A 24,630-nucleotide genomic window follows, 5' to 3' on the forward strand; every position below is an offset into this window, starting at 1 on the left:
CCTCTGCCTCCAAACCCCGGCTGTAGCTGCCTCTCTCCAGTAAAGCCTTCCTTACCATCTTCAAGCATCATGAATACATTTCCCTTACCAGCTCTTTGGTACGGCTCTCTATCCTACCCATGCAACAAGACAAAGTGCTTCTGAGTATAGGACAGATGGTGTGGCATGCCTGCTGGACTGTACCTGGAATCAAATTATAAAAATCCCAATTTACCATGCCACTGCCTTCATGATCAGAGATCTGACCCTTGGGTATGAGTTTCATCCTGTGCTCATCTGCTGTAGCAATTGTGTACCTGTATTGTTTGCCTCCAACCTGCTGAGCTCCACTCAGCCTTGAGCTTTCATACACCTTGTTCACTCTGCTTAGAATTTATCCCCCACAAAATTCCCACATCTGGCAGCTCCTTGTCTGCATCTTAGCAGTTGACCTATTCCTCTGAGAAAATGTCCATGCTCACGTCTTGCAAAATTCCCTTCATTCTATTTCTCTATATCACCCTATCTTCATATTTTGATGTCACTTGTTTCTGTTTATGTGTGAAATGTCTGCTTCTCCCATACCATGTATGTGTACCCAAAATTGAACATAAACCCCAAGTGGGCAGGTTTCTTACCCACCTTTATAGTAGTCCCTTCAGTTCTAAAATTGTTCCCAGCACCCAGCGGGAGCTTCTACTTGAATAAACAAAGGCCCAAAGCCAGTTAATATGGTGGGTGACAGCATACTTGTTTTACAACTGGAAATTCGGACGTAAGGGGCTTTGACTACAGAATGGTCTCGACTTTGAAAGCATCTTAACAGAGGCTCACCAGGCAGTTGAGTGGTACCCCTTCTCAATATACTATTGCTTAAAAAGAGTGATCTCCTGACTTCAAGAGACATGTATTTGAAATTCTATTCATTGAACAGTTTGCGTGTTTGAGCCAAGGGTCCTAGAGAGCTAAAGTCGGTAGTGCTCATTTGTCCACCAAATTTAATAAAACTAACAGGTGATCTGCTAAGTCCAGAAGACCCATCAGCATGGACTTCCTACCTACCCTCAGGGATTTGCACACTCTCAAAAGGGTCTCAGGTTCTAAAAATGTGAACCACTGTATCCAGCCAAAAACTAGGGGAGTTTCGTGTGAATTTGGCCTTTTGGGGAGTTTGTTCTTTTTTTTTGTTTTTTTAAATTTTTTTTAACATTTACTTATTTTTGAGACAGAGAGAGACAGAGCGTGAATGGGGGAGGGTCAGAGAGAGAGGGAGACACAGAATCTGAAACAGGCCCCGGGCTCTGAGCTGTCAGCACAGAGCCCGACGCGGGGCTCAAACTCACAGACTGTGAGATCATGACCCGAGCTGAAGTCGGACGCTCAACCGACTGAGCCACCCAGGCGCCCCGGGGAGTTTGTTCTTAAAGCAGCAGTTGGGCAGTGAGAATTGCCCAGTCCCAACACAGAGGCAACTGGTGTTTGAGAGAGGAGTGCCAATTTGCTCTCTTTCATTTCCTCCCTTGATTCTTCTTTAATGCCCAAAGCTCGGATCTCTCCTGTAGGACAAGATGGTACCTGCTGCACAGCTGGGTTTCAACCTGCAGCCCCTTCTGGAACAGCTCAGCCAGGATGAACTGAACGAGTTCAAGTCTCTGTTGAGGCCCCTTTCCCTGCAAGATGAGTTACAGCACATCCCTCCGACAGAGGTAGAGGAAGCCGATGGGAAGCAGCTGGCAGAAATTCTCACCAACCGCTGCCCCAGCCATTGGGTAGAGATGGTGACCATCCAAGTCTTTGACAAGATGAACCGAACAGATCTGTCTGAGAAAGCAAAGGATGAGCTCAGGGGTAAGTAGAAATGAGTCCACACTGTGTCATAGGAGGAAAGAGTAGTAGCCTCTAAGGTTTCAGATGCACAAGAGTAACACTGAGCTTTGGAGAGGCTACCTGCCCTGAACCCAAATGCTAGACCTTCATTAAGTCTGGTGGTATCTTTCAGCTCTTTTCCAAGTCTTTTCCAGCTCTTTCCACTCTGCCCAAGTATTGTATACCTCCCCTGGCCTCCTCCCTCTGCATCCGCTCTGTCCAAAGCTGTTCCTTAGAGAATATATTCATGATCCCATTCTTCCATACCTCCTCCAAGATGTTAAATTATTGTACACACTCTGTTTCACTTTCAGTTCCCACTTAGGGTGTTTGCTTCCATACACTCTGATGCACACTCAATATGCAAACCCCTACCTTCCCCTTGACTAGCAGCACTAACAACGTGTGGGGCTGGGAACCTCCTTTGAGGTATTTGGCAACACCCCTGGGGCCCCAGTGTTGGCATCCCAACACCTCTACCCGTTAGATGCCAGCAGCATACTCCCCTCATGTGTGACAACCAAAAAGGTCTCTAGACACTGGCAAATGTCCCCTGAGTGGAGAACTGTGTTTTAGGTTAGTGGCTGTCAACTTTCACTGTTAGGGGCGATGTCCTCAGGAGCTTTAAATATGCTGGTGTCCAGAACCTACCACCGGAGATCATTATTTAGCTAAGTGATCTGTGTCTCCCCCCAGGTGTCAGGTTCTTAACCGCTTCCCAGGTGACACCTGTGTGCACCCAAGGTTTTATAATATCATCCAGGGCTCTGACACCTAACAGAGCGGCCACATGTGGTTAGTACACACTTCAGGTGTGGCTGGTTCAATTCAGGTGTGCTGCAAGGATAAAATACACACGGGCTTTTAACTGCACAGTTTTACGTACTATCTCATGAACAACTCTTATACCGACTACACATCTAAGTGTTAGTATTTTACATAGAGCTACATTAAAAAAGTATGAAAATCAGCTGTACCTCTTCACAGCTTTCATAATGTGGTTCCTAGAAAGATACGAAATCACATACTTTTGTGACAGGTGTTACATTTGTCTTGGAGACCACTGTGCTCTAGAGGACATTTTCTCTCTTGCTCTTCAGCAAGGGTATTCAAAATCATTTTCCTATCCTACGATTTTATTTTTCTTAAAAAAAAAAAAGGCCAATTTTATTCCATCCAGGGATCCATTTTTAGCTTTAATGTTCCCTATCTTCAAATAGATAGGCGAGGGTTTTCATCCCTAGCTGGCCTCTGAAGATGACGAATTTAGAAATAACTGGAAGAAACTACTCAGAGTTGGATACCTATAAGGGTTTGGCTCTGAAAAGTGCAGTTTCTCCCTCCTTTCCTAGAAGTAGCTTTGAAGTCTTTTCTGGGAAATAAGCCTCCATCATTAAGTAAGTTACCTCATTTACAGTCTTGTGTGTGTATGTGTGTGTGTGTGTGTGTGTGTATGTGTGTGTGTGTGTGTGTTTGTGAGAGAGAGAGAGATTTTGGAATTCAGGAGCTTGTCTTAAATAGACAAAATGTGGTGCTGAGCACTAAGGATGCAAAGAAAGCCAAGCCCTCATTTCTGCTGCCATCCAGGTGGGTGAAGAGTTAAGACGTAGGGAAAGGAGCTCAAAAAAGCAGTATTTACAGTAGAAATGTGTAAATACACACAGATGCTGGAAAGAGTGAGCTTTCCCTTGGAATCTGGACTGTCCGGATTTTAGACAGACCTACAGCAAGGGTTGGCCAACCTTGGCTCACAAACCAAATCTGGCCCGCCATGTGCTTTTGTGCATCTTATATGCTAGGAACAAATTGTATGGGGGGGGGAGGGCTCAAAGACTATTTTCCAGCCTATGAAAACCCTGTGAAATTCAAACATCAGTATTCATAAACCAAGTGTGCTTTGCACACGGCGTACTCATTTGCTCGTACGTTATCTGTGACGGCTTTTGCCTCACAAGGGGAAAGGTAGAGAGAGGTGGCCTGAAAAGCAGGAAATATTTACTGTCTGGTCCTTTGCAGTAGCAAAAAAAAAAAAAAAAAAAAAAAAAAAAAAAAAAAAAAATCTGCTAACCCTGGCCAAAAGGATTTTTGAGTTTGTGATTTTCAACATTCTCTTCTCTTGACATCATCAATCACCAGTACCTTTAACAACATGACCTGGGCTCAAGCCAACAGTAAACCAGAGGCTGGTTTGAAAAGCAAAGGTACAACTATGGATACTCCAGCCAGTTGCCTCCTGGGTATTTCTGCAAGACCCTCCTAGACTCCCCTCTTCATTTATCCAGTGTTGAGTTGGAAGTATTTCCTCTCCCTTCGTGACTCCCCCCTGTTCCTATAGCCCCTCCCAGGACAGTGAAGCTTTAACCACCTTATTAGAAACCCGGGAATTAACGCATGGAAGGTTTCTGATGCCCTCAGGAGGAAGTAATGGTGTATACGTGCCCATTTCTCTCACTGTGTGAACTTGACTGGTGACACCTAGGACAAATCCACCATGATGACTGCTCTGTGACCTGCAGTGTTCTTGAGCCCAGCCCCCCCCCCCATGTCCACTGTCTTTCCTTTTGTTTAACCACACCCTTAAGTACACCCTCAGTGCATAATGTCCTTGATCTGCTCTGGAGATAGGACTGTGGAACACATCTGTTCTTCTCCTCGACACATGTACTCCCAGCCTCTAGAGCTATAAAAGCAGGGTTCCAAAGATCTTCTTGTCTTGTGGATGTTCTCGACATGCTTCTTAATAAGCCATTTCTTGTCAACTGGACTTGTCAGCCTTTTTCTTCAGTCTTAGGGCTCCTTCTGCCTTTGGAGATTATTCTGCATTCACCTCCCTGACACGGAACACACATTGTGTGTTCTGAACTGCGTAGGAACCCACTTGCCACAGAGGCATGTAAGCCTGACATCATGGCTTGGCACACTTTGATTTTATCTCCAGTATCACGTTAACATCCTGTTCATGTAATCCGGGCTTAACTATCGAAACCCAGTTGTCAAACATGACCCTTCTTAAAGTCCCACTCTCTTCCCTGGGCAGAAGTTGCAATGCTACATAGTGACAAGCCTACAAATGCCCCCCTTTTTTCTCAGGGATCACCAGGACTCCGGAACCAAAATGTGCAAACCTGGAAGAGACACAACGGTGTTCAGGAGAAGAGGAGCCAGGTTGGTCATAGAATGCTCAATGTTGGAGCAACCTGAGTGACCTCTCCTCTCCCTCCCCCCACCCACCCTTACTGGACTCTCCATCTCTCTCCAACCTCATTTCCCTCCACTATTTATAATCCTGAAATGTCTCTCAGAAAATACCTTCTTCCCTTCCTTAAGAACAAAGCGGGGAAATGAACATTGGAAAGAATTGGAATTTCTGTAGTTCACAGAAAAGGAGTGTATTGTATAGAGTTTCTCCATCATTTTTTTCAGTTTCAGATGCTCAGACTTTAGTAATATAGAACTCCCAGATGAGAAAATTAAGACCTGCCAGAGGTAGGTGTCTTGCCTCAACCAGTGCTGTGGTCAGTTTAACATCAGTCAATTTCTTAAGTTGGCCTGATGGTATTTTTTTAAATGGCCTTAGTGAAGTACAATTTAGGTATCATAAATGTTATGTATCCTAAATTTTAATGTACTACTAATGATTTTGTGTAAATGTAGACTTTCGCAACCATGGCCGCTCTCCAATTTTACAACATTTACATCACCCCATAAAGTCCCCTCATGTCCACATGTAGTCACTCTCTGGTCTCTGTCGCCCAGTTCCAAGCAACTGTTACTTTCTGTGTCTCTAGCATTGCCTCTTCTGGACATATGTGGTCTTTGAGTCTCTTTGTCACTTAGCATAATCTTTTTGAGGTTCGTCCATATTGTTGGATATATCGTGAACTCATCCATATTTATTACAGAATAATATTCCATTGTATGGATGAGTCACACTCACATTGCCCACTCATGGATGGATGGATGCTTGAATTTTTTCCACTTTTTTAAAATATATTTTAAAAATTTTTTAATGTTTATTTATTTCTGAGAGAGACAGAGTGTGAGCAGAGGAGGGGCAGAGAGAGTGGGAGACAGAATCCAAAGCAGACTCCAGGCTCTGAGCTGTCAGCACTCATGTCCGAACTCATGGGCCCCGAGATCATGACTTGAACTGAAGTCGATCAATCAACCGACTGAGCCACCCAGGCGCCCCGAATTTTTTCTACTTGACTGCCTTGCATGATGCTGCCAAGAACCTTCATGTGCTGGTCTTGATGTACACAGATTTTACTCTTAGCTCGGGCAGATACTTAGGAATTCTCTGGCATTCCACACAGGCATAACACTACTGGTTTACCCAGATACTTGAGCAGCTATAATGGGTTGGGCTGTATGGTGAAGGTCTATCCCCTGATATCCTGGTGCATGTTCTAGTCCGGTGGGGAGAGATAAGTAGTTTCCATAGATCACACTGAGTTTTGAATGAGCAAATAGAACAAACATTTCTTGTTCTGGGTGTCTCATCCGGGAGTTTGATGTTACTAAAGAGGGCTGTCACTTGGTTTAATTTTTTTTAATACAAGTTATTGTCAAATTGGTTTCCATACAACACCCAGTGTTCATCCCAACAAGTGCCCTCCTCAATGCCCGGCACCCACCTTCCCCTCTCCCCCACCCCCCCATCAACCCTCAGTCCGTTCTCCGTATCCAAGAGTCTCTTATGGTTTAGAATGTCATTTGCTCTAGTCATCTCTTTAAGCCCAGCTGTCATACCTCCCAGCACATACGAACAAAGAACTTAGAATCTGAACTCCTTGCAACCTCGTATCTCTGAAAAAAAAAAAAAAAAAAAAAAAGCAGTTCACCTGTATTTACATCAAGCTCCATTTAATTTGTATTTTGCAGTGCTTGCACAAATGCAGGGAGAAGATGTCACAGACCCAGAAGAAGCGAAGGAAGATTCGAAAGGAGAGGAGCCAGGTCTGTATCCTGTCTTCCTGGATGAGCCTGGTGCTATTCGTAAACTTCTCTAGTTTTCCTTTCCTACTTAACACACAGTATTTTTCCCCCTAATGAATAACCAGCTATGTCCTTCCTATCCCCTACCTCCTATCACCGAAGGTAAACAGGATGAATATAGAAGTATATTGGAAGAGGAGGTCTGGCAAAGCAGGAAGAAGAACTTTTGGCCAGAAGCCAGTGAAAACATCCACATGGTCACTCAGAGATACGAGACACTGGTCCCATCCTGTAATGCTAAAATGCTTGCAGGGCCATTCGCACAGACGGTGGTGCTGCACGGTGCCGCGGGCGTCGGGAAGACCACGCTGGCCAAGCAGTGCATGCTGGACTGGACGCAGGCCGGCCAGGCCCGCGCCCGCCCCGCCGCCCTCTACCTCAGCTGCAAGGCGCTCAGCCGCAGGGGGCCGTGCACCCTGGCAGAGCTGCTGGCCGACAGCGCCCCGGGCCCGCGCCGGGCCCTTCCGCGGCTGCTCGCGCGGGCGCGGACGCTCCTGCTGGTCGTCGACGCTTTCGAGGAGCTGCGCGTGCCCGCCGCGGCGCTGGCGCGCGACCTGGGCGGCGACTGGGGCGCGCGGCGGCCGGCGCCCGTGCTCCTGGGGGGCCTGCTCAAGAGGAAGCTGCTCCCCGCGGCCACGCTCCTGGTGACCACGCGGCCCGAGGCCCTGGGGGAGCTGCGGCTGGTGGTGGAGCAGCCGCTCCTGGTGGAGGTCGAGGGGCTCTCGGAGCCGGAGCGCAGGGCGTATCTGCGGCGACAGCTGGGAGGCGAGGCTCAGGCGCGGCGCGCTTGGCAGCTGATGAGAAGCAACGCGGCGCTGCTCCGCCTGGGCTCGGCGCCCGCCGTGTGCTGGATGCTGGGCGCCTGCCTGCGGCTGCCCGCGGACGAGGGCGACCACCCGGGCCGCACGTGCCGCACCGCCACGTCGCTGCTGCTGCGCTTCCTGTGCAGCCGGTTCGCGCCCGCGCCGGGCAGCTGCCCGCGCCCGCGCCCCCGGGCCCCGCTGCGCGCCCTGTGCCTCCTGGCGGCCGAGGGCGTGTGGGCGCAGACCTCGCTGTTTGAGCCCCGGGACCTGCGCAGACTGGGCGTGCGCGAGGCCGACCTGCGCCCCTTCGTGGACCGGAGCCTCCTGCAGGAGAGCGGCGAGTGCGCGGGCTGCTACCGCTTCCTGCACCTGAGCCTGCAGCACCTCCTGGCGGCCGCGCTCTACGTCCTGGGCGGCGGCGAGGGCGGCCCCGGCTGGGGCGCTCGCGGGGTGCGGAGGCTGCTCTCCAAGGAGGAAGGGCGCCGGAACCCCCACCTGGCCCACGTGGGGCGCTTCTTGTTCGGCCTCGCCAACGAAGACCGGGTCAGGGAGCTGGGGGCCGCCTTCGGCTGCCCGGTGTCCACGGAGCTCAAGCACGAGCTGCTGGCGTGCACCGTGAGGTCCCCCGAGAACGGCCCCTTCTCCTCGGTGACGGACACGAGGGAGACCTTGTGCCGTCTCTACGAATCGCAGGACGAACCGCTGGTGAAGGAAGCCGTGGCCCAGGTCACGGAAGTGTCCCTGCACTTGAAAGACCCCACGGACCTCGCGCACGCGTCCTTCTGCCTCAAGCATTGCGAACGGCTGCAGAAACTGCGTCTGCGGGTGGAAAAGGGCGTGTTCCTGGACGACGACACCGCGTCGGGGTCCGAGGCCCAGGCTGCCGGGTAAGGAGCCTCACGGTTCACTTTGTGAATTGCCCCCGCCCTCAGCCTCCCACCCTGCGGCACCCGGAACGGGGCCGACTTCCGCTCCGTGTGGCTGAGGGTCAGAACGGGCTTCTGGCCACAATTTCTCCTGCCAGCTTGCCACTCAAGGTGGGAAGTGCTATATTCATACTAGGAATGGGGTCATGGGAACCAGATAGTGTTTTGAGACCTGTCTGTTTCCCTTAGTTGAGCAGTTTTTGCAAACGGCCCAGCCTGTCTCAGTTCACATGTTGGCTGTATAGGTTTCCCATTCCTGGGCAATTGTCCCATTTGGCATGATGGGTAGAAAAGCATTAAAGATGTGAAGTCAGAGGTTGAATCAACTAGGGGTGGGAAGGCTCCATGCCACCATGATGGAAGGGGAGTCCTTCCACAGGCGCCTTGCCCAACAGGACGGAGACCGTGAGGGTGGCCCCAGACTGTTGGCGTTGTTATTCTTGATGTAGGCTCCAGTAACATCCACGGAGCTCCTACAGAGTTTGCAAATGCTGCTGCTCACCCGGTGCCCATGGGTGCCGTGTAATCTTCCGGGTCGAGATGAAGATATTGGTTTTCAGAAAAGGGTGCTTGAGTGGGATTAGACTCAAGTCCGTTGGCTTGTGAAGTCCTACAGTCACAATCCATGATCACTGCTCATGGTCCTGTGTAGGGCCCCCCAACATACTGATGTTTATCTTATCCACTCACCTCTTCCTAACCCGTAAGTTGTCCTCCAAAATCAGTATCTGAAACCCTCATGCACATTCATGGGGCCAGAATAAAATGCCCTCATTGATTTCCTGGGGGAGGTGTCTATTTTCCACATGAAACTTGAGTCACTGCCACGGGAGCGTTAGGAGGCGCACAACAGGTTGGCGTGAACATCTCTCCACCTCCCAGATCACCAGCAGTCCACAGACCATATCCCTTCATCCATATTCTGATTTTGTTTCTTCTCTCATCCAAGTGTTTAGACAGGCCCACATGCTGGTTTATCTAAGTCCTTCCTCTGCAGGAGAGTCCTCCAAGAAATGCTTTGGATGAAAACAAAATTGCATGAATAACCTCCTGTCTCTATCCCATCCAAGATCCCAAGTCAAAATAGTCTCTATTTTCCTGTTTGTTTGTTTGTTTGTTTGTTTTAGAGTATCAGAGCTATTATTTTATTTTATTTTAATATAATTTATTGTCAAGTTAGCTAACAATGTATACAATGTGCTCTTGGCCTCGGGAGTACATTCCCATGATTCCTCACTATATACAACACCCAGTGCTCATCCCAACAAGTACCCTCCTCAATGTCGGTCGCCCATTTTCCCCTGTCCCCCTCCCCCCATCATCCCTCAGTTTGTTCTCTGTATTTAAGAGTCTCTTATGGTTTGCCTCCCTCTCTGTTTGAAACTATTTTTTTCCCTTCCCTTTCCCTATGGTCTTCTGTTAAATTTCTCAAGACCCATATGTGAGTGAAAACATACGATATCTGTCTTTCTCTGACAGACTTATTTCACTCAGCATAATACCCTCCAGCTCCATGCATGTTGCTGCAAATGGCATGATTTCATTCTTTCTCTTTGCCAAGTAGTATTCCATTGTATATATAAGCCGCATCTTCTTTATCCATTCATCCGTTGATGGACATTTAGGCTCTTTCCATAATTTGGCTATTGTTGAAAGTGCTGCTATAAACATTGGGTTGCAAGTGCCCCTACGCATCAGCACTCCTGTATCCTTTGGATAAACTCCTAGTAGTGCTACTGCTGGGTCGTAAGGTAGTTCTACTTTTAATTTTTTTGAGGAACCTCCACCTTTTTGTTTCTTTTTAACCTTGGTTTGGCTAAAACCAGCAATGGCACCAGTGTTAAGTGGCATTTCATTAACCACAGTCCGGCTGCTTGGTTCTCAGAGCTCCCATCGGAGAAAAGGCAGCATGGATGTCTTTAGGTTTAATTATGACCATTCTGGTCTGTAATGCAAACTCCTGCTTTTCATGAAAGTTCCTTTCACATGCTGTTTGCTACTTTCCCTTCTGTGCTGCCCCATCATAGCAACCCCATAGCATTGCATTGCTGGTTTGCAACTCTCAGAATGGTTAAGTCACAAGACGCCTTCTAATCAAATCACTTTCTCTACTTGGTGGCTTATCTTTTCCCCCCCCCAAATCTTTGCTTTATTCTTTTTTTTATTTTATTTTTTAAAATTTGCATCCAAATTAATTAGCATATAGTGCAACAATGATTTTAAGAGTAGATTCCTTAATGCCCCTTACCCATTTAGCTCATCCCCCCTCCCACAACCCCTCCAGCAACCCTCAGTTTGTTCTCCATATTTATGAGTCTCTTCTGTTTTGTCCCCCTCCCTGTTTTTATATTATTTTTGTTCCCCTTCTCTTATGTTCATCTGTTTTGTCTCTTTGATGAGTGAATGCATAAAGAAAATGTGGTATATATATACAATGGAGTATTACTCGGCAATCAAAAAGAATGAAATCTTGCCATTTGCAATTACATGGATGGAACTGGAGGGTATTATACTAAGTGAAATTAGTCAGAGAAAGACAAAAATCATATGACTTCACTCATAGTGGCTTGATTTTCTTATCTTGATAAGACAGTTGCTGACATTAACCCTACACAGCCCCAGATTCCCCCTCACTCCCCAGAGCACATAGACCATGCTCTTTGAAAAGTCACAGATTCAGGGCACCCAAGTGGCTCAGTCAGTTGAGCGTCCAAGTTCGGCTCAAGTCATGATCTCACAGCTTGTGAGTTCAAGCCCCAAATCAGGCTCTGTGCTGACAGCTCAGAGCCTGGAGCCTGCTTCAGATTCTGTGTCTCCCTCTCTCTCTGTCCCGCACCGGCTCACATGGTCTCTCCCTTTCTGTGTCTCTCTCTGTCTGTCTGTCTCTCTCAAAAATAAATAAACATTAAAAATATTTTTAAAGAAAAGTCACGAATCTAGGTTGATAATGGCTCATCTTCATGGTGCCTCAAGTTTTACGATAGGTTATTTATTTATTTATTTATTTATTTTAATGTTTAGAGAGAGAACAAGTGAGCACGAGCAGGGGAGGGGCAGAGAGAGAAGGGGACAGAGGCTCCAAAGCAGGCTCCACACTGACAGCACAGAGCCCGATGTGGGGCTCGAACCCACAAACCATGAGATCATGACCTGAGCCAAAGTTGGACGCTTAACCGACTGAGCCACTCAGGCACCCCTAGGTCATTTATTTTAAATGTGTCTGTATTCAGGGCAAGTACCACTAAAAAAACCAAAGGTATAACCTTGTCTTAAAACAGCCAGGGCCCTAGAGCTGACCGAATCTAACTTCTGTCTGATTTCTTTTTCCTTCCCCTATTTCAAACCACAAACTGTCTCCTGTGTGTAGGGCTTGCTCTTCAGTCAAGTCTACTAACAAAGCTTCTGTCTTTGGAAACTGTTTCTTCTCTGGGCTCTTTTGAACCTTAGGAAGATATTGACATTGACCCAAATAAAATTAGGACTCCATTAGTGCCTCTGGGAGAGCATCCCCAAAACACAGTCTTGTATAACCTTGTCCTTCTGCAGGAGGAAGGAAAATTGTCCTTCAGAAGAGAGGATGACTGGGGCACCTGGGTGGCTCAAGTGGTTAAGCGTCTGGCTTCAGCTCAGGTCATGATCTCAAGGTTTGTGAGTTCGAGCCCCGCGTCGGGTTTTGTGCTGACAGCTCAGAGCCTGGAGCCTGTTTCTGATTCCTGTCTCTCCCTCTCTCTCTCTCTCTCTCTGTCCCTTTCCTGTTCATAATCTGTCTCTCTCTCAAAAATAAATAAACATTAAAAATTTTTTAAAAAAGAGAGGGTGACTGAGTAACCACCCTCAAAAGGCTTAGGGACGGGATGGAAATAATAAGTTAATTATTCAGATACATTTTAATGCTCTGAAAACCAACTGCCTTGATTGGAAATCAGTGGAACTCAGTTGCGAGCTGATAGGTAGAAGATGGTAAGAGGTGAGCACAGGTGCTGGGATCTTATTCTTTGACTTTGAGTCCTGTCTCTGTTAGTGTGTGATGATGTGGGGCAAGTTAGACACTTTCTGTGCCTCCGTGCTATTATTTCCAAGTAGCCACAGTACCCACTGGAGAGTAGTAGGTTTTAAATGTCTACTTCTTTTTTTTAAAATTTTTTTACATCTATTTATTTTTGATAGAGACAGAGCACAAGTGGGGGAGAGGCAGAGAGAAAAGGAGACACAGAATGGGAAGCAGGCTCTGAGCTGTCAGCACAGAGCCTGACACGGGGCTCGAACTCACCAACCGTGAGATCATGACCTCAGCCGATGTCGGACGCTTAACCGACTGAGCCACCCAGGTGCCCCTTAAATGCCTACTTCTTCTTTTTTTTTTTTTTTTAGTTTTTTTTTAAATGCCTACTTCTAAGGGCACTGGGGTGGCTCAGTTGGTTGAGCATCCCACTCTTGATTTAGGCTCAGGTCATGATCTCTCGGTTCATGAGTTCAAGCCCCACGTCAGGCTCTGTGCCGACAGCGTGGAGCCCGCTTGGGATTTGCTTTCTCTCCCTCTCTCTCTACCCCTCCTCTGCTCTCTCTCTCTCTCTCTCTCTCTCTCTCTCTGACTAAATAAACTTAAAAAAAAAAAAGCCCAATTCTGAAATTGTTGAAAGTACCAGCTGCTTCTTTCAGTGACATGTTACCTTTATTCCTTGGGCACTTACACCTTTGTTTTTCTCCAGGAAAACCTTCAGATATTAGACTATCCCTTAGGTCCCATAGGATTTCTCCATCGGTAACTAAAATGTTTTCATTTTCTGACATGTCTTGGTTTAGAGTGTTTGCACCATTTTCCTGAAAATCAGTTCCCCCCCCTCCCCCCCACCGACTGCGAACGTCCCACACATGAATAGAAAATTAAAGCAGGGGTGCCTGGGTGGCTCAGTCGGTTAAGCGTCTGACTTCGGTTCAGGTCATGATCTCATTGTTCATGAGTTCGAGCCCCGTGACGGGCTCTGTGTTGGCAGCTCAGAGCCTGGAGCCTGCTTCAGATTCTGTCTCTTTCTCTCTCTCTGCCCCTCCCCTGCTCATGCTTTCTCTCTGTCTCAAAAACAAAATAAACGTTAAAATTTTTTTTAAAAAAAGAAAATTAAAGCAATGTTGAAAAAGATAGAGAAATCGGGTCACCTACACAAACCCTACCCCCAGAACAAAATGAACATTCTCTGATATGTCTGTGTATATGGATATGTAATTACTTAAAGACTGTATTTTCTCTAAACTCAAAATGGATAAAGGACCTGAATGTGAGACAGGAAACCATCAAAACCCTAGAGGAGAAAGCAGGAAAAGACCTCTCTGACCTCAGCCATAGCAATCTCTTACTCAACACATCCCCAAAGGCAAGGGAATTAAAAGCAAAAATGAACTACTGGGACCTTATGAAAATAAAAAGCTTCTGCACAGCAAAGGAAACAACCAACAAAACTAAAAGGCAACCAACGGAATGGAAAAAGATATTTGCAAATGACATATCGGACAAAGGGCTAGTATCCAAAATCTATAAAGAGCTCACCAAACTCCACACCCGAGAAACAAATAACCCAGTGAAGAAATGGGCAGAAAACATGAATAGACACTTCTCTAAAGAAGACATCCGGATGGCCAACAGGCACATGAAAAGATGCTCAACGTTGCTCCTTATCAGGGAAATACAAATCAAAACCACACTCAGATATCACCTCATGCCAGTTAGAGTGGCCAAAATGAACAAATCAGGAGACTATAGATGCTGGAGAGGATGTGGAGAAACGGGAACCCTCTTGCACTGTTGGTGGGAATGCAAACTGGTGCAGCCACTCTGGAAAACAGTGTGGAGTTTCCTCAGAAAATTAAAAATAGACCTACCGTATGACCCAGCAATAGCACTGCTAGGAATTTACCCAAGGGATACAGGAGTACTGATGCATAGGGGCACTTGTACCCCAATGTTGATAGCAGCACTCTCAACAATAGCCAAATTATGGAAAGAGCCTAAATGTCCATCAACTGATGAATGGATAGAGAAATTGTGGTTTATATACACAATGGAGTACTACATGGCAATGGGAAAGAACGAAATAGGGCCCTTTGTAGCAACGTGGATGGAACTGGAGAGTGTGATGCTAAGTGAAATAAGCCATACAGAGAAAGACAGATACCATATGTTTTCACTCTTATGTGGATCCTAAGAAACTTAACAGAAACCCATGGGGGAGGGGAAGGGGAAAAAAAAAAAGAGATTGGAGTGGGAGAGAGCCAAAGCATAAGAGACTCTTAAAAACTGAGAACAAACTGAGGGTTGATGGGGGGTGGGAGGGAGGGGAGGGTGGGGGATGGGTATTGAGGAGGGCACCTTTGGGGATGAGCACTGGGTGTTGTATGGAAACCAATTTGACAAATTTCATATATTGAAAAAAAAGATTGCATTTTCTCAAGTTTTTATGGACTTTTTTTTTTTTTTTGAGAGCGAGAGAGCACGTGTGCATAGGTGACAGCACACGTGGGCAGGGGCGGAGGGAGAGAGAATCCCAAGCAGGTTCCACGCCCAGCACAGAGCCCAACACAGGATTCAGTCTCAGGACCTTGAGATCATGACCTGAGCTGAAATCAAGAGTCGGACACTTAACCAACTGATCCACCCAGGCACCCTGGATATCCTTTTAGGTCACAAATAGAGTTGTAAATCAGACTGAGAATATCATGTGTATGGATCCACCATCAGACATTCAAATATCCTCTATTTACATGTATATCACTCTCAATGTTTTTTTTTTAATTTTTATTTTAATGTTTATTTACTTTTGAGAGAGAGCATGAGCAGGGGAGGAACAGAGAGAGAGGGAGACAGAATCCGAAGCAGGCTCCAGGCTCTGAGCTGTCAGCACAGAGCCCAATGTGGGGCTAGAACCCACGGACTGAGATCCTGACCTGAGCTGAAGTTGGATGCTTAATCGACCGAACCACCCAGGAGCCCCTCACTCTCAATCTTTATCAATGATCCACTTAGAATTTTGGATTATCCCAACCTTATTAGACTGTTGTGATCTATCTTTCTCTGTTGACACGATTGGTTGTTGGATAGTGATGCTAACTGATGGAATTATCTCACTTTTAGAATTACACTTATTTATTAGGGGTGTAGGCCCAGAGCAACCCTAAATGTCTTCACAATGATGGCGAACTGTTAGTTTTCTCTCCAGCAACATTCGGTAAATTCACTCCTTTACCTCTTCCCAATAGGTCCCAGAACGATGAACATGTACTTCCTTTCTGGATGGACCTTTGTTCCGTATTCGACTCCAACAAGGATCTGGTATTTCTAGATATCAGTCAGACCTTCCTGAGTACCTCATCAGTGAAGATTCTTTGTGAAAAACTCTCCTCTGCTACCCATAATCTTCAGAAAGTGGCGTAAGTGGAAGCTAACCCCTGGATTAAGACCCCCATGGCACAGCCAAGCTTCTTACATTTTTAATATTGGAGTAATATTTGAATTTCTTTTTTTAATCTTTTTTTAAAAAAATTTTAATGTTTTTTTATTTATTCTTGAGAGAGGGAGACAGAGCATGGGTGAGGGAGGGGCAGAGCGAGAGGGAGACACAGAATCCGAAGCAGGCTCCAGGCTCTGAGCCATCAGTGCAGAGCCCGATGCGGGGCTCGAACCCTTGAACCGTGAGATCATGACCTGAGCCAAAGTCAGACACTTAACTGACTGAGCCACCCAGGCGCCCCTGAATTTCTTTCCCAGAGTCCCAAGTGGGTACTCAACACGAGGAATTCTACTGAATCATATGAAGTAATTTTTTCCAGTTTTTTTATTGTGATATAACATAAAACTCACCATTATTTTTAAGTGTAAAGTTATGCATTTTTAAGTGTATTTGGCAACCACCACCACCACCACCATCACCATCACCACCATCCATCTCCAGAACTCCCTTCACATTGTAAAACTGAAACTTTGACCCCATTAAACAATAATTCCCCGGGATCCCTTCTCCCCAGCTCCTGGCAACCACTGTTCTGCTTTTTTTTTTAATCAAGTAATTTTAATACAAAGTGAAATATGGTTTGAATGTCCACAAAACCCCACAAGGAACATCCAGATCCTAGGGGAGGTTTTAATCCCGTTAAGACGACCACAGGGCTACACATAGAGCAGGATTTCTCAACCTCTACTGACACTTTGGGCTGGAGGGGGGCTGTCCTGTGCATCGTAGGATTTTTAGCAGCAGCCCCGGCCTCTGCCTCCCAGATGCCAGTGGCACCCACACACACCCCGTTGTGACAACCTAAAACTTGTCCACACATTTCTAGGTGTTCCCAGAGAGTGTACAGAATCACCCCTGATGGGGAACCCCGTTGGAGATGATGCTGAGACTGGTCTGCGAGCTGGGCTGTGTAAAGTTAAAATTCGCTTGGGCTGGGTGTATGTCGATCTGAATACGATCCAAAAATCTGTGTAGTTGAACGAAGTTGGAAAGAAAGGGTGGGGCTCATCACAGAACTTAAACACTTGTACTTGGAACAGAGTGTGCGCCTGTCCACCTGAGGCAGCACTTCCGAGTCTCCCTGGACATGAGGCTCGTCTCGACCTGTGCAGCTTGTGTGCAGGGAGCGTCCTGCAAGCTCCCATGTGGGCGGGCTGCATGGGGTGGTTAGGGAAGGAGAGCAAACCTGACTGAGTCGGCAAAGGGGCTTTGGTACCAGTGAGACCTTCTCCAGCTACGGGTGTCTTCGTTCATAGATTTCTTTCTCCACCTAGAGAAAAGTTCTTGCTCACTTCCATGGGATCCTGATTCTGAATGCACCATATTTAGCAGGACATAGTGCTCCTGAAATGTGCCCGTTGGTAACACTTCAGGGAAAGGGACTGTTCCCCTTCCTTATCTTTTTCAACAAGCCGTAGAAGAAGAGCTGTTGTCTGAAATGTCTGTTGGTGACCAGCTTCCCTTCTGTAAAAGTTTGAGAGGACTGAAATAGTGGAGGCTTCTGATAGCTTCTCAAATTAGATGTTAGGCAAGCGGCACAAAGCTCCAGTTTCTGCAAAATGAGTGAGTTCTGGAGACCTAACCTTACACTATTGTGACAACAGTTACTAGTGCATCGGATACACGAAATGTGCTTGATCTCAAGGGTTCTCACCACAAAAAAAAAAATAAAATAAAATAAAAATGGAAATGGTGGTTATGTGAGGTGATAGGTACGTTAAGTAGCTTGATTGAGCTTGATGGTGGTGATGATTTCACAAGGCACGTGTCTATCAAAACATGAACTCGTACACCTTCATGTATACAGTTTGACAATAAATACCTCAACGAAGGCAAAAAACGGGAACAGTAATTTCTAGTGTTTAAACCTGTTGCCACCCTTTGTTTCTGTGTATGCAGAAACTCAAGATTTCACCTCTGTTCTCATTGCCCTAGCCTCAAAAATGTTTCCCCAGCGGATGCTTACCGGGATTTCTGCGTTGTCTTTGGTGGTCACGAGACACTAACCCATCTGACCCTTCAAGGAAATGACCAGGATGATATGCTTCCCATATTGTGTGAGATCTTGAGACACCCCAAATGTAATCTGCAATGCCTCAGGTATATCTCACCGTCACTGAAAAACCCAGCACATAACAGAGCTGCCTCAAGCTTCTATATCAATTCTGTGTAAATTAGGGGTGGGGGACAATCCCTTATTTCTGCTTAGAAACAGTACTATACAGGGCACATGTCCCAGGACAGAAAATGGGGTGGGAGTTTAGTTTCCACTTGTATTGATCATTGAACAGCCTGGATAACTGTCCATAAGATCCCCAAGTCCACAGAAACACTCAGAAACTTGATATCCTCCTCTATCAGAGAGAATTTGTTTATGGCTTATGTTTCTCTTATGTCATGATTCAGAATGCCAGATTTTGTCCAGATTCCTCTGTCCAGGCAAGGATGCTTTAGGAGCATCAGACTTCCCCTTTCTTGGGTTGAGAGATCTCCCGTTTGGGGATGTTCTCCACATGATTGCCCGGGCGATGATTTTCGTCACTCATCGTCAGGTTCCATTGATCCCCCCTTGACCACATTTGAGCAGCAATAGCAAGACGTTTAAGGTGATCTGTTGGTCTCAAATTATGGTTTTGCCTCTACCGGTATGACCTTGGGCTGTTGAAGTAGGTCTTATCCCCATCAGTAGGATGGAGTAGTGCACATCTCACGAGGATTTGAGGAATGAATGAAACCAAGTCCAAGCGCACAAGTATTCATCGTTGCATTATTGGTAGTAGCCATTGTCACTATTCACCATCCCTACGACCTTCCTTTCTTTTTCCTGTGAGGATTCACCAGGAAAAGAAATTGTGCCGTTTGAAGATTTTGGTCATTAACTTGTTTCTCAAGGAATAAACGAATACCACGATGGAAGAAGGAGACTCCTATAAATTTAGCTTCTTTTATTGGAAGCCATTAAACATTCTCTTTTGTGTTCCAATGCCCTGGTTAAATTTGATTCCTCTATTAGGGAGGAATCTCTATAGACATTCTCTATAGAGAGTCTATGAGAATACACACTCCAAGAGAAAAAGTGTTTTTGTTGGATTTTAGTAAGTTTTAGCTATATGATATACAGTCCACTTAGCACTTCCTGTGAATTATCAACCTTAATCAACACTCAGCATGAGGGTAGGACTTATTTTCAACTTAAAGGTGGAAATGAGGTTTGATGAAGTTCAGTAACTTGGCCACCGTTTCATATACTGTAAATGGCAGAACTGGGATTTTTTTTTTTTGTAAGAAACCCCACTCCAAAGGCCACAATACACATAATGCCCCAGTGAAGTTCCATTCGTCCATGGTAAGAATCTCTCTCTTCAGGAATAGGGTATGGGCGACTTGTTGCCTGATGTGTTTGATTGATTGGATTTCCAAATAAATAGTTCTCAACTTGTGGTCTCCAGACCAGCAGCAGCTTCATCGCCTAGGAACTTGTTAAAATCCAGATTCTTGGATCTCACCCAGATCTTCTGAAGCAACTTCTGGATATGTGGCCCAGGAATCTTCCAGGTGGTTCAGGACCCCCTAAAACAGAGATCAATGGATTCCGCATCCAGAGCGTCTGAGGACTTGCATTTCTAACTGCTTACCAGGTGATGATGATGCGGCTGGCCCGGGGACCACACTTAGAGGCTGCTTCACACAATTAAGTCCAGGACGTGACATGATGGAGTGGAATGAGGGGCACAACTGGAGACCGTTATCCAGGGTTTGGTTCTCAAGAACTTGTTCCCCTTTCTCCTGCAGGTTGGTATCTTGTTCTGCCTCTGCTCAGCAATGGGCCCATCTCTCCTCCTCCCTCGAGATCAACCAGTCCCTCACATGCCTGAACCTGACAGCAAATGAGCTTACAGATGAGAGTGCCAGGTTGCTATGCAAGACTCTGAGACACCCCAAGTGCTTCCTGCAGAGGCTGTCGTAAGTGCCGCCTCCGTTCCCGTGGAGCATCTCCACACTGGGTCTGGGGCCACAATGGGGAACAGCATTGGTAACACCTGGATTTGCTGGGCGACCCATATGGGACTTCCCCCTGATGTGGATACCTGGTTTCCGCTTCTGGTCCCAGGCGGGTGGCTCGTGCATTTTCTTCTCTCACTCCTGGTCCTTCATGGCTGTGAGGATTATCCGCAGGATGAGAGAGGAAGTGGATTCCCAACAAGAGCTGTATACAGCTGGGACCTCGAGCCTTTGGGGATGGCCAAGAAAATCGGGCTTCGGAAATGTCTTCGCCGTCTTACTGCTTGTATGGCGCTTCGGCAGGTTGGAAAACTGTCACCTCACGGAAGCCTGTTGCAAGGAGCTCTCCTCTGCTTTGATCGTCAACCAGAGTCTGACACACCTGTGCTTGGCAAAGAACGCTCTCGGAAATGGAGGGATGAAACTTCTGTGCGAGGGCTTGAGTTACCCGGACTGTCAATTACAGATGCTGGTGTAAGTCTATACTGCGTGTATGTGCATTCGTGTATCCTGGATTCAAGTAACACAGATGCAAGCATTCACTAATTCCTCTGATAACCCCAAGTATGGTGCTGACGGTTAGATCTGATGAGACCCAGTGGTAGAAAAAAAATACAAGAGGGGCGCCTGGGTGGCTCAGTCGGTTAAGCGTCCGACTTCGGCTCAGGTCATGACCTCACGGTTCATGAATTTGAGCCCCGCATCGGGCTCTGTGCTGACATCTCAGAGCCTGGAGCCTGTTTCCGATTCTGTGTCTCCCTCTCTCTCTGCCTCTCCCCCAGTCACCCTCCGTCTCTCTCTCTCCCTTCAAAAATAAACATTTTTTTTTAAAAAAAAGAGAAAAATATGGGGCGCCTGGGTGGCTCAGTCAGTTAAGCGTCCAACTTCGGCTCAGGTCATGATCTCACGATCTGTGAGTTCGAGCCCCGCGTCGGGCTCTGTGCTGACAGCTCAGAGCCTGGAGCCTGCTTTGGATTCTGTGTCTCCCTCTCTCTCTGCCTCTCCCCCCAGTCACACTCTGTCTCTCTCTCTCTTTCCTTCAAAAATAAACATTTTTGGGGGCGCCTGGGTGGTTCAGTCGGTTAAGCCTCCAACTTCAGCTCAGGTCACGATCTCACGGTCCATGAGTTCGAGCCCCACATCGGGCTCTGGGCTGATGGCTCAGAGCCTGGAGCCTGCTTCCGATTCTGTGTCTCCCTCTCTCTCTGCCCCTCCCCCGTTCGTGCTCTGTCTCTCTCTGTCTCAAAAATAAATAAACGTTAAAAAAAAATAATAAATAAACATTTTTTTATAAAAAGAAAAAATACAAGATATAGTGTCAATAATCTGTAGGGATTTGGGGGATGTCACTGGTTTCGAGGTTTGTTTGAGGTTTTCTTTAACCTTTAAAAAATTTTTTTAATGTTTATTCATTTTTGAGAGACAGAGCACACATGGGGGAGAGGCAAAGAGAAAGAGGGAGACACAGAATTCGAAGCAGGCTCCATAATCTAAGCTGTCAGCACAGAGCCTGACGCAGGGCTCGAACCCATAAACCGTGAGGTCATGACCTGAATCAAAGTTGGATGCTGGGGCACCTGGCTGGCTCAGTCAGTTAAGCATCTGACTCTGGCTCGGGTCATGATCTCGCGGTCTGTGAGTTCGAGCCCCGCGTCAGGCTCTGTGCTGACAGCTCAGAGCCTGGAGCCTGTTTCAAATTCTGTGTGTCTCCCTCTCTCTCTGACCCTCCCCCATTCATGCTGTCTCTCCCTGTCTCAAAAATAAATAAATGTTAAAAAAAAAATTAAAAAAAAAAAGTTGGATGCTTAACCAAATGAGCCACCCAAGTGCCTGTGTTTGGGTTTTTTAAATGAATGTTTTTGATAACATGTGTAACATAAGTTCTATCTGCAACTGGGTGTAGGTGGAGTTATTTGACTCTTAGAAAATATAGGTCAAATCTTCTTTCTGGACCTCACCTGTTTCTGTTTTGTGAGCCATGCCCCCACTTTACTAAGTTGTCAGAGCTTCATTTCATGTGTCTGTCTTGCTGGGGTCTTCCTCTGTTACTCCATAGTCCTGGGAGTTTCCATCAGTTCACAAATCTCCAAGCCTAAGAGGTGTATGTTGGTTCCTCTCAAAGGCTGTCTATGACTGCACATCCCTGGATGTATCACATGACTGTTTCCTAATTGTTTCTGTAATGAATTGTCACAAACGAAGAGGCTTAAAACAACACAAACTCGTTGTCTTAAAGTTCTAGAGGCCAGAGGTCCAAAATGAGTTTCACTGAGCTAAAATCAAGGTGTCTGCAAGGTGGTGTTCCTTCTGAGGTCTCCAGGGAAGGATCCATTTCCTGGCCTCTTCCAGCTTCTAAAGGCACCTGCATGTTCCTAAAGGCCGCTTCCTTCATGTTCAAAGCCAGCAGCATAGCGTCTTCAAATGTCCTTTTGTCCCTCTTATCCCATCTCCCCCTCCTGGCTGTGACTCTCATGCTCCTTCTTTTATAAGGATCCTTGTGATTGCATTGGCCCACCTGGGTAATCTCCCCATCTCCACATCCTTAACTCAACGGCACCCGCAGAGTCTCCTTTCCATGTTATGTGACGTATTCACAGGGACCAGGGATTAGGATGTAGACACCTTTGCATGTGTTGGAATGGGGAGGGTGGGGGGGGGCAGCCTATGTAATCACTTTTGTAGTAATTGTGACTCCCTCCGTGATGTCATTTCCACGTCTCGTTGTCTGCTAGCTTGTGTACAAGCTATGGCTTGAGGTCGGCAGTCCTGGCTTTGGTGCATCTCGCCAGGGAGGACTCACAGAGTTCATCTTCCCTGTGTGATTGATTTCTAGGCTTTGGTACTGCAGCATAGGCAGCAATGGCTGTCATCATCTGTCAACACTTCTCCAGCAAAATTCAAGCCTTACGCACTTGGATCTGGGGCTGAATCACATAGGAATTACTGGACTGAAGTTTCTGTGTGAGGCTTTGAAGAAGCCAATGTGTAACCTCAAATGTCTATGGTAAGTTATGTTTTTTTGAATTTTAATCTGTATCTGAAATAAAATAGTGTACCAATCCCCCACCACCACCACCAGCTCTAGTGTAAGAGATTGGAACAAATCTAATTATTAAAAAAAAAAAAAAAAAGATAGCAGTTTTCACAACTTTTGTTTTTTGTTTTTGTTTTTTTAATTTTTTTTTTAACGTTTATTTATTTTTGAGACAGAGAGAGACAGAGCATGAACAGGGGAGGAGCAGAGAGAGAGGGAGACACAGAATATGAAACAGGCTCCAGGCTCTGAGCTGTCAGCCCAGAGTCCGACGTGGGGCTCCAACTCACAGACCGTGAGATCATGACCTGAGCCGAAGTCGGACGCTTAACCGACCAAGCCACCCAGGCGCCCCACAACTTTTGTTTTTAAATCCCCAAATTTGTAGGCATCCACAAAAGACTCCAAATAGCCAAATCAGTTCTCACAAAGAACAACAAAGCTGGAGACATCACACTTCCTGGTTTCAAACTATATTACAAAACTGTGGTATCAAAACAGTATGGTATTGGCATAAAAACAGATACATAGACCAAAAGGACAGAATAGACGACCCAGAAATACCCCTCCCATATATACAGTCAACTGATCTTTGCCAAGGGCACGGGCACTCAATGGGGAAGGCATGATTTCATCAGTAAAGAGGGTTGAAAAAAAAACCCTGGATATCCACATGCAAAAGAATGAAATTGAACCCATACACGATACACAAAAATTAAATCAAAATGGGGCGCGTGGGAGGCTCAGTCAGTTAAGCATCATGATCTCACCGTTCGTGGGTTCAAGCCCCTCATCGGGCTGACAGTTCGGAGCCTGGAGCCCGCTTCAGATTCTGTGTCACCCTCTCTCTGCCCTTCCCCCAGTCGCACTCTGACTCTCTCTCAAAAATAAATAAATAAATAAAATTTTTAATGTTTGTTTATTTTTGAGAGAGAGAGAGGAACCGAGAGAGGGGCAGAGAGAGAGGGAGACACAGAATCCAAAACAGGATGCAGCTGTCAGCCCAGAGCCCAACATGGAGCTCGAGCTTACTAACCATGAGATCATGACCTGAACCAAAGTCAGACGCTTAACTGACTAAGCCACCGAGGTGCCCACCAAAATTTTTAAATTAAAAAAATATAAACTCAAAATGGATTAAAGACTTAGGACACAAAACTGTAAAATTCCTAGAAGAAAACATAGGGCAAAAGCTCTTTGACATTGGTCTTGGCAATGATTTTGTATATATGATGCCAAAAAGTACCAGCAGCAAAAGCAAAAATAAACAAGTGGGGCTTCATCAAACTAAAAATCTTGTGTCTACCAAAGGAAACAGTCAACAAAATGAACGACAACCTACAGAAAAATATTTACAAACCACATATCTGATAAGGGATTAATATCCAAGATAGATAAGGAACTTCTACAACTCAACTTTTTTTAATGGGACCTAAATAGACTTTTTCCAAATCAGACAGACAAATGGCCAACAGGTAGGTGAGAGACTGTTCAACAGCACTAATCATCAGGGAAATGGAAAT

The 24,630-nt window shown here is 46.3% G+C and overlaps 2 protein-coding genes across 2 annotated transcripts in view; one reads left to right on the plus strand and one right to left on the minus strand.

Annotated features, from left to right (window-relative positions):
- The window catches only part of RDH13 (retinol dehydrogenase 13), a 280,844-nt gene that overhangs the window by 183,161 nt on the left and 73,053 nt on the right, over positions 1–24,630 (minus strand). The window lies entirely within an intron of this gene.
- Positions 1,548–24,630, plus strand: part of NLRP2 (NLR family pyrin domain containing 2) — a 32,396-nt gene continuing 9,313 nt past the window's right edge. Inside the window, exons 1-7 of the mRNA XM_053210113.1 lie at positions 1,548–1,827; positions 6,946–8,533; positions 15,821–15,991; positions 18,007–18,171; positions 19,864–20,034; positions 20,377–20,547; positions 22,907–23,077. Coding sequence (XP_053066088.1) covers positions 1,548–1,827; positions 6,946–8,533; positions 15,821–15,991; positions 18,007–18,171; positions 19,864–20,034; positions 20,377–20,547; positions 22,907–23,077 — 2,717 coding nt within the window. The remainder of the gene's footprint in view (positions 1,828–6,945; positions 8,534–15,820; positions 15,992–18,006; positions 18,172–19,863; positions 20,035–20,376; positions 20,548–22,906; positions 23,078–24,630) is intronic.

The sequence above is a fragment of the Acinonyx jubatus genome, chromosome E2, assembly GCF_027475565.1.
Source record: "Acinonyx jubatus isolate Ajub_Pintada_27869175 chromosome E2, VMU_Ajub_asm_v1.0, whole genome shotgun sequence".
Lineage (NCBI taxonomy): Eukaryota > Metazoa > Chordata > Mammalia > Carnivora > Felidae > Acinonyx > Acinonyx jubatus.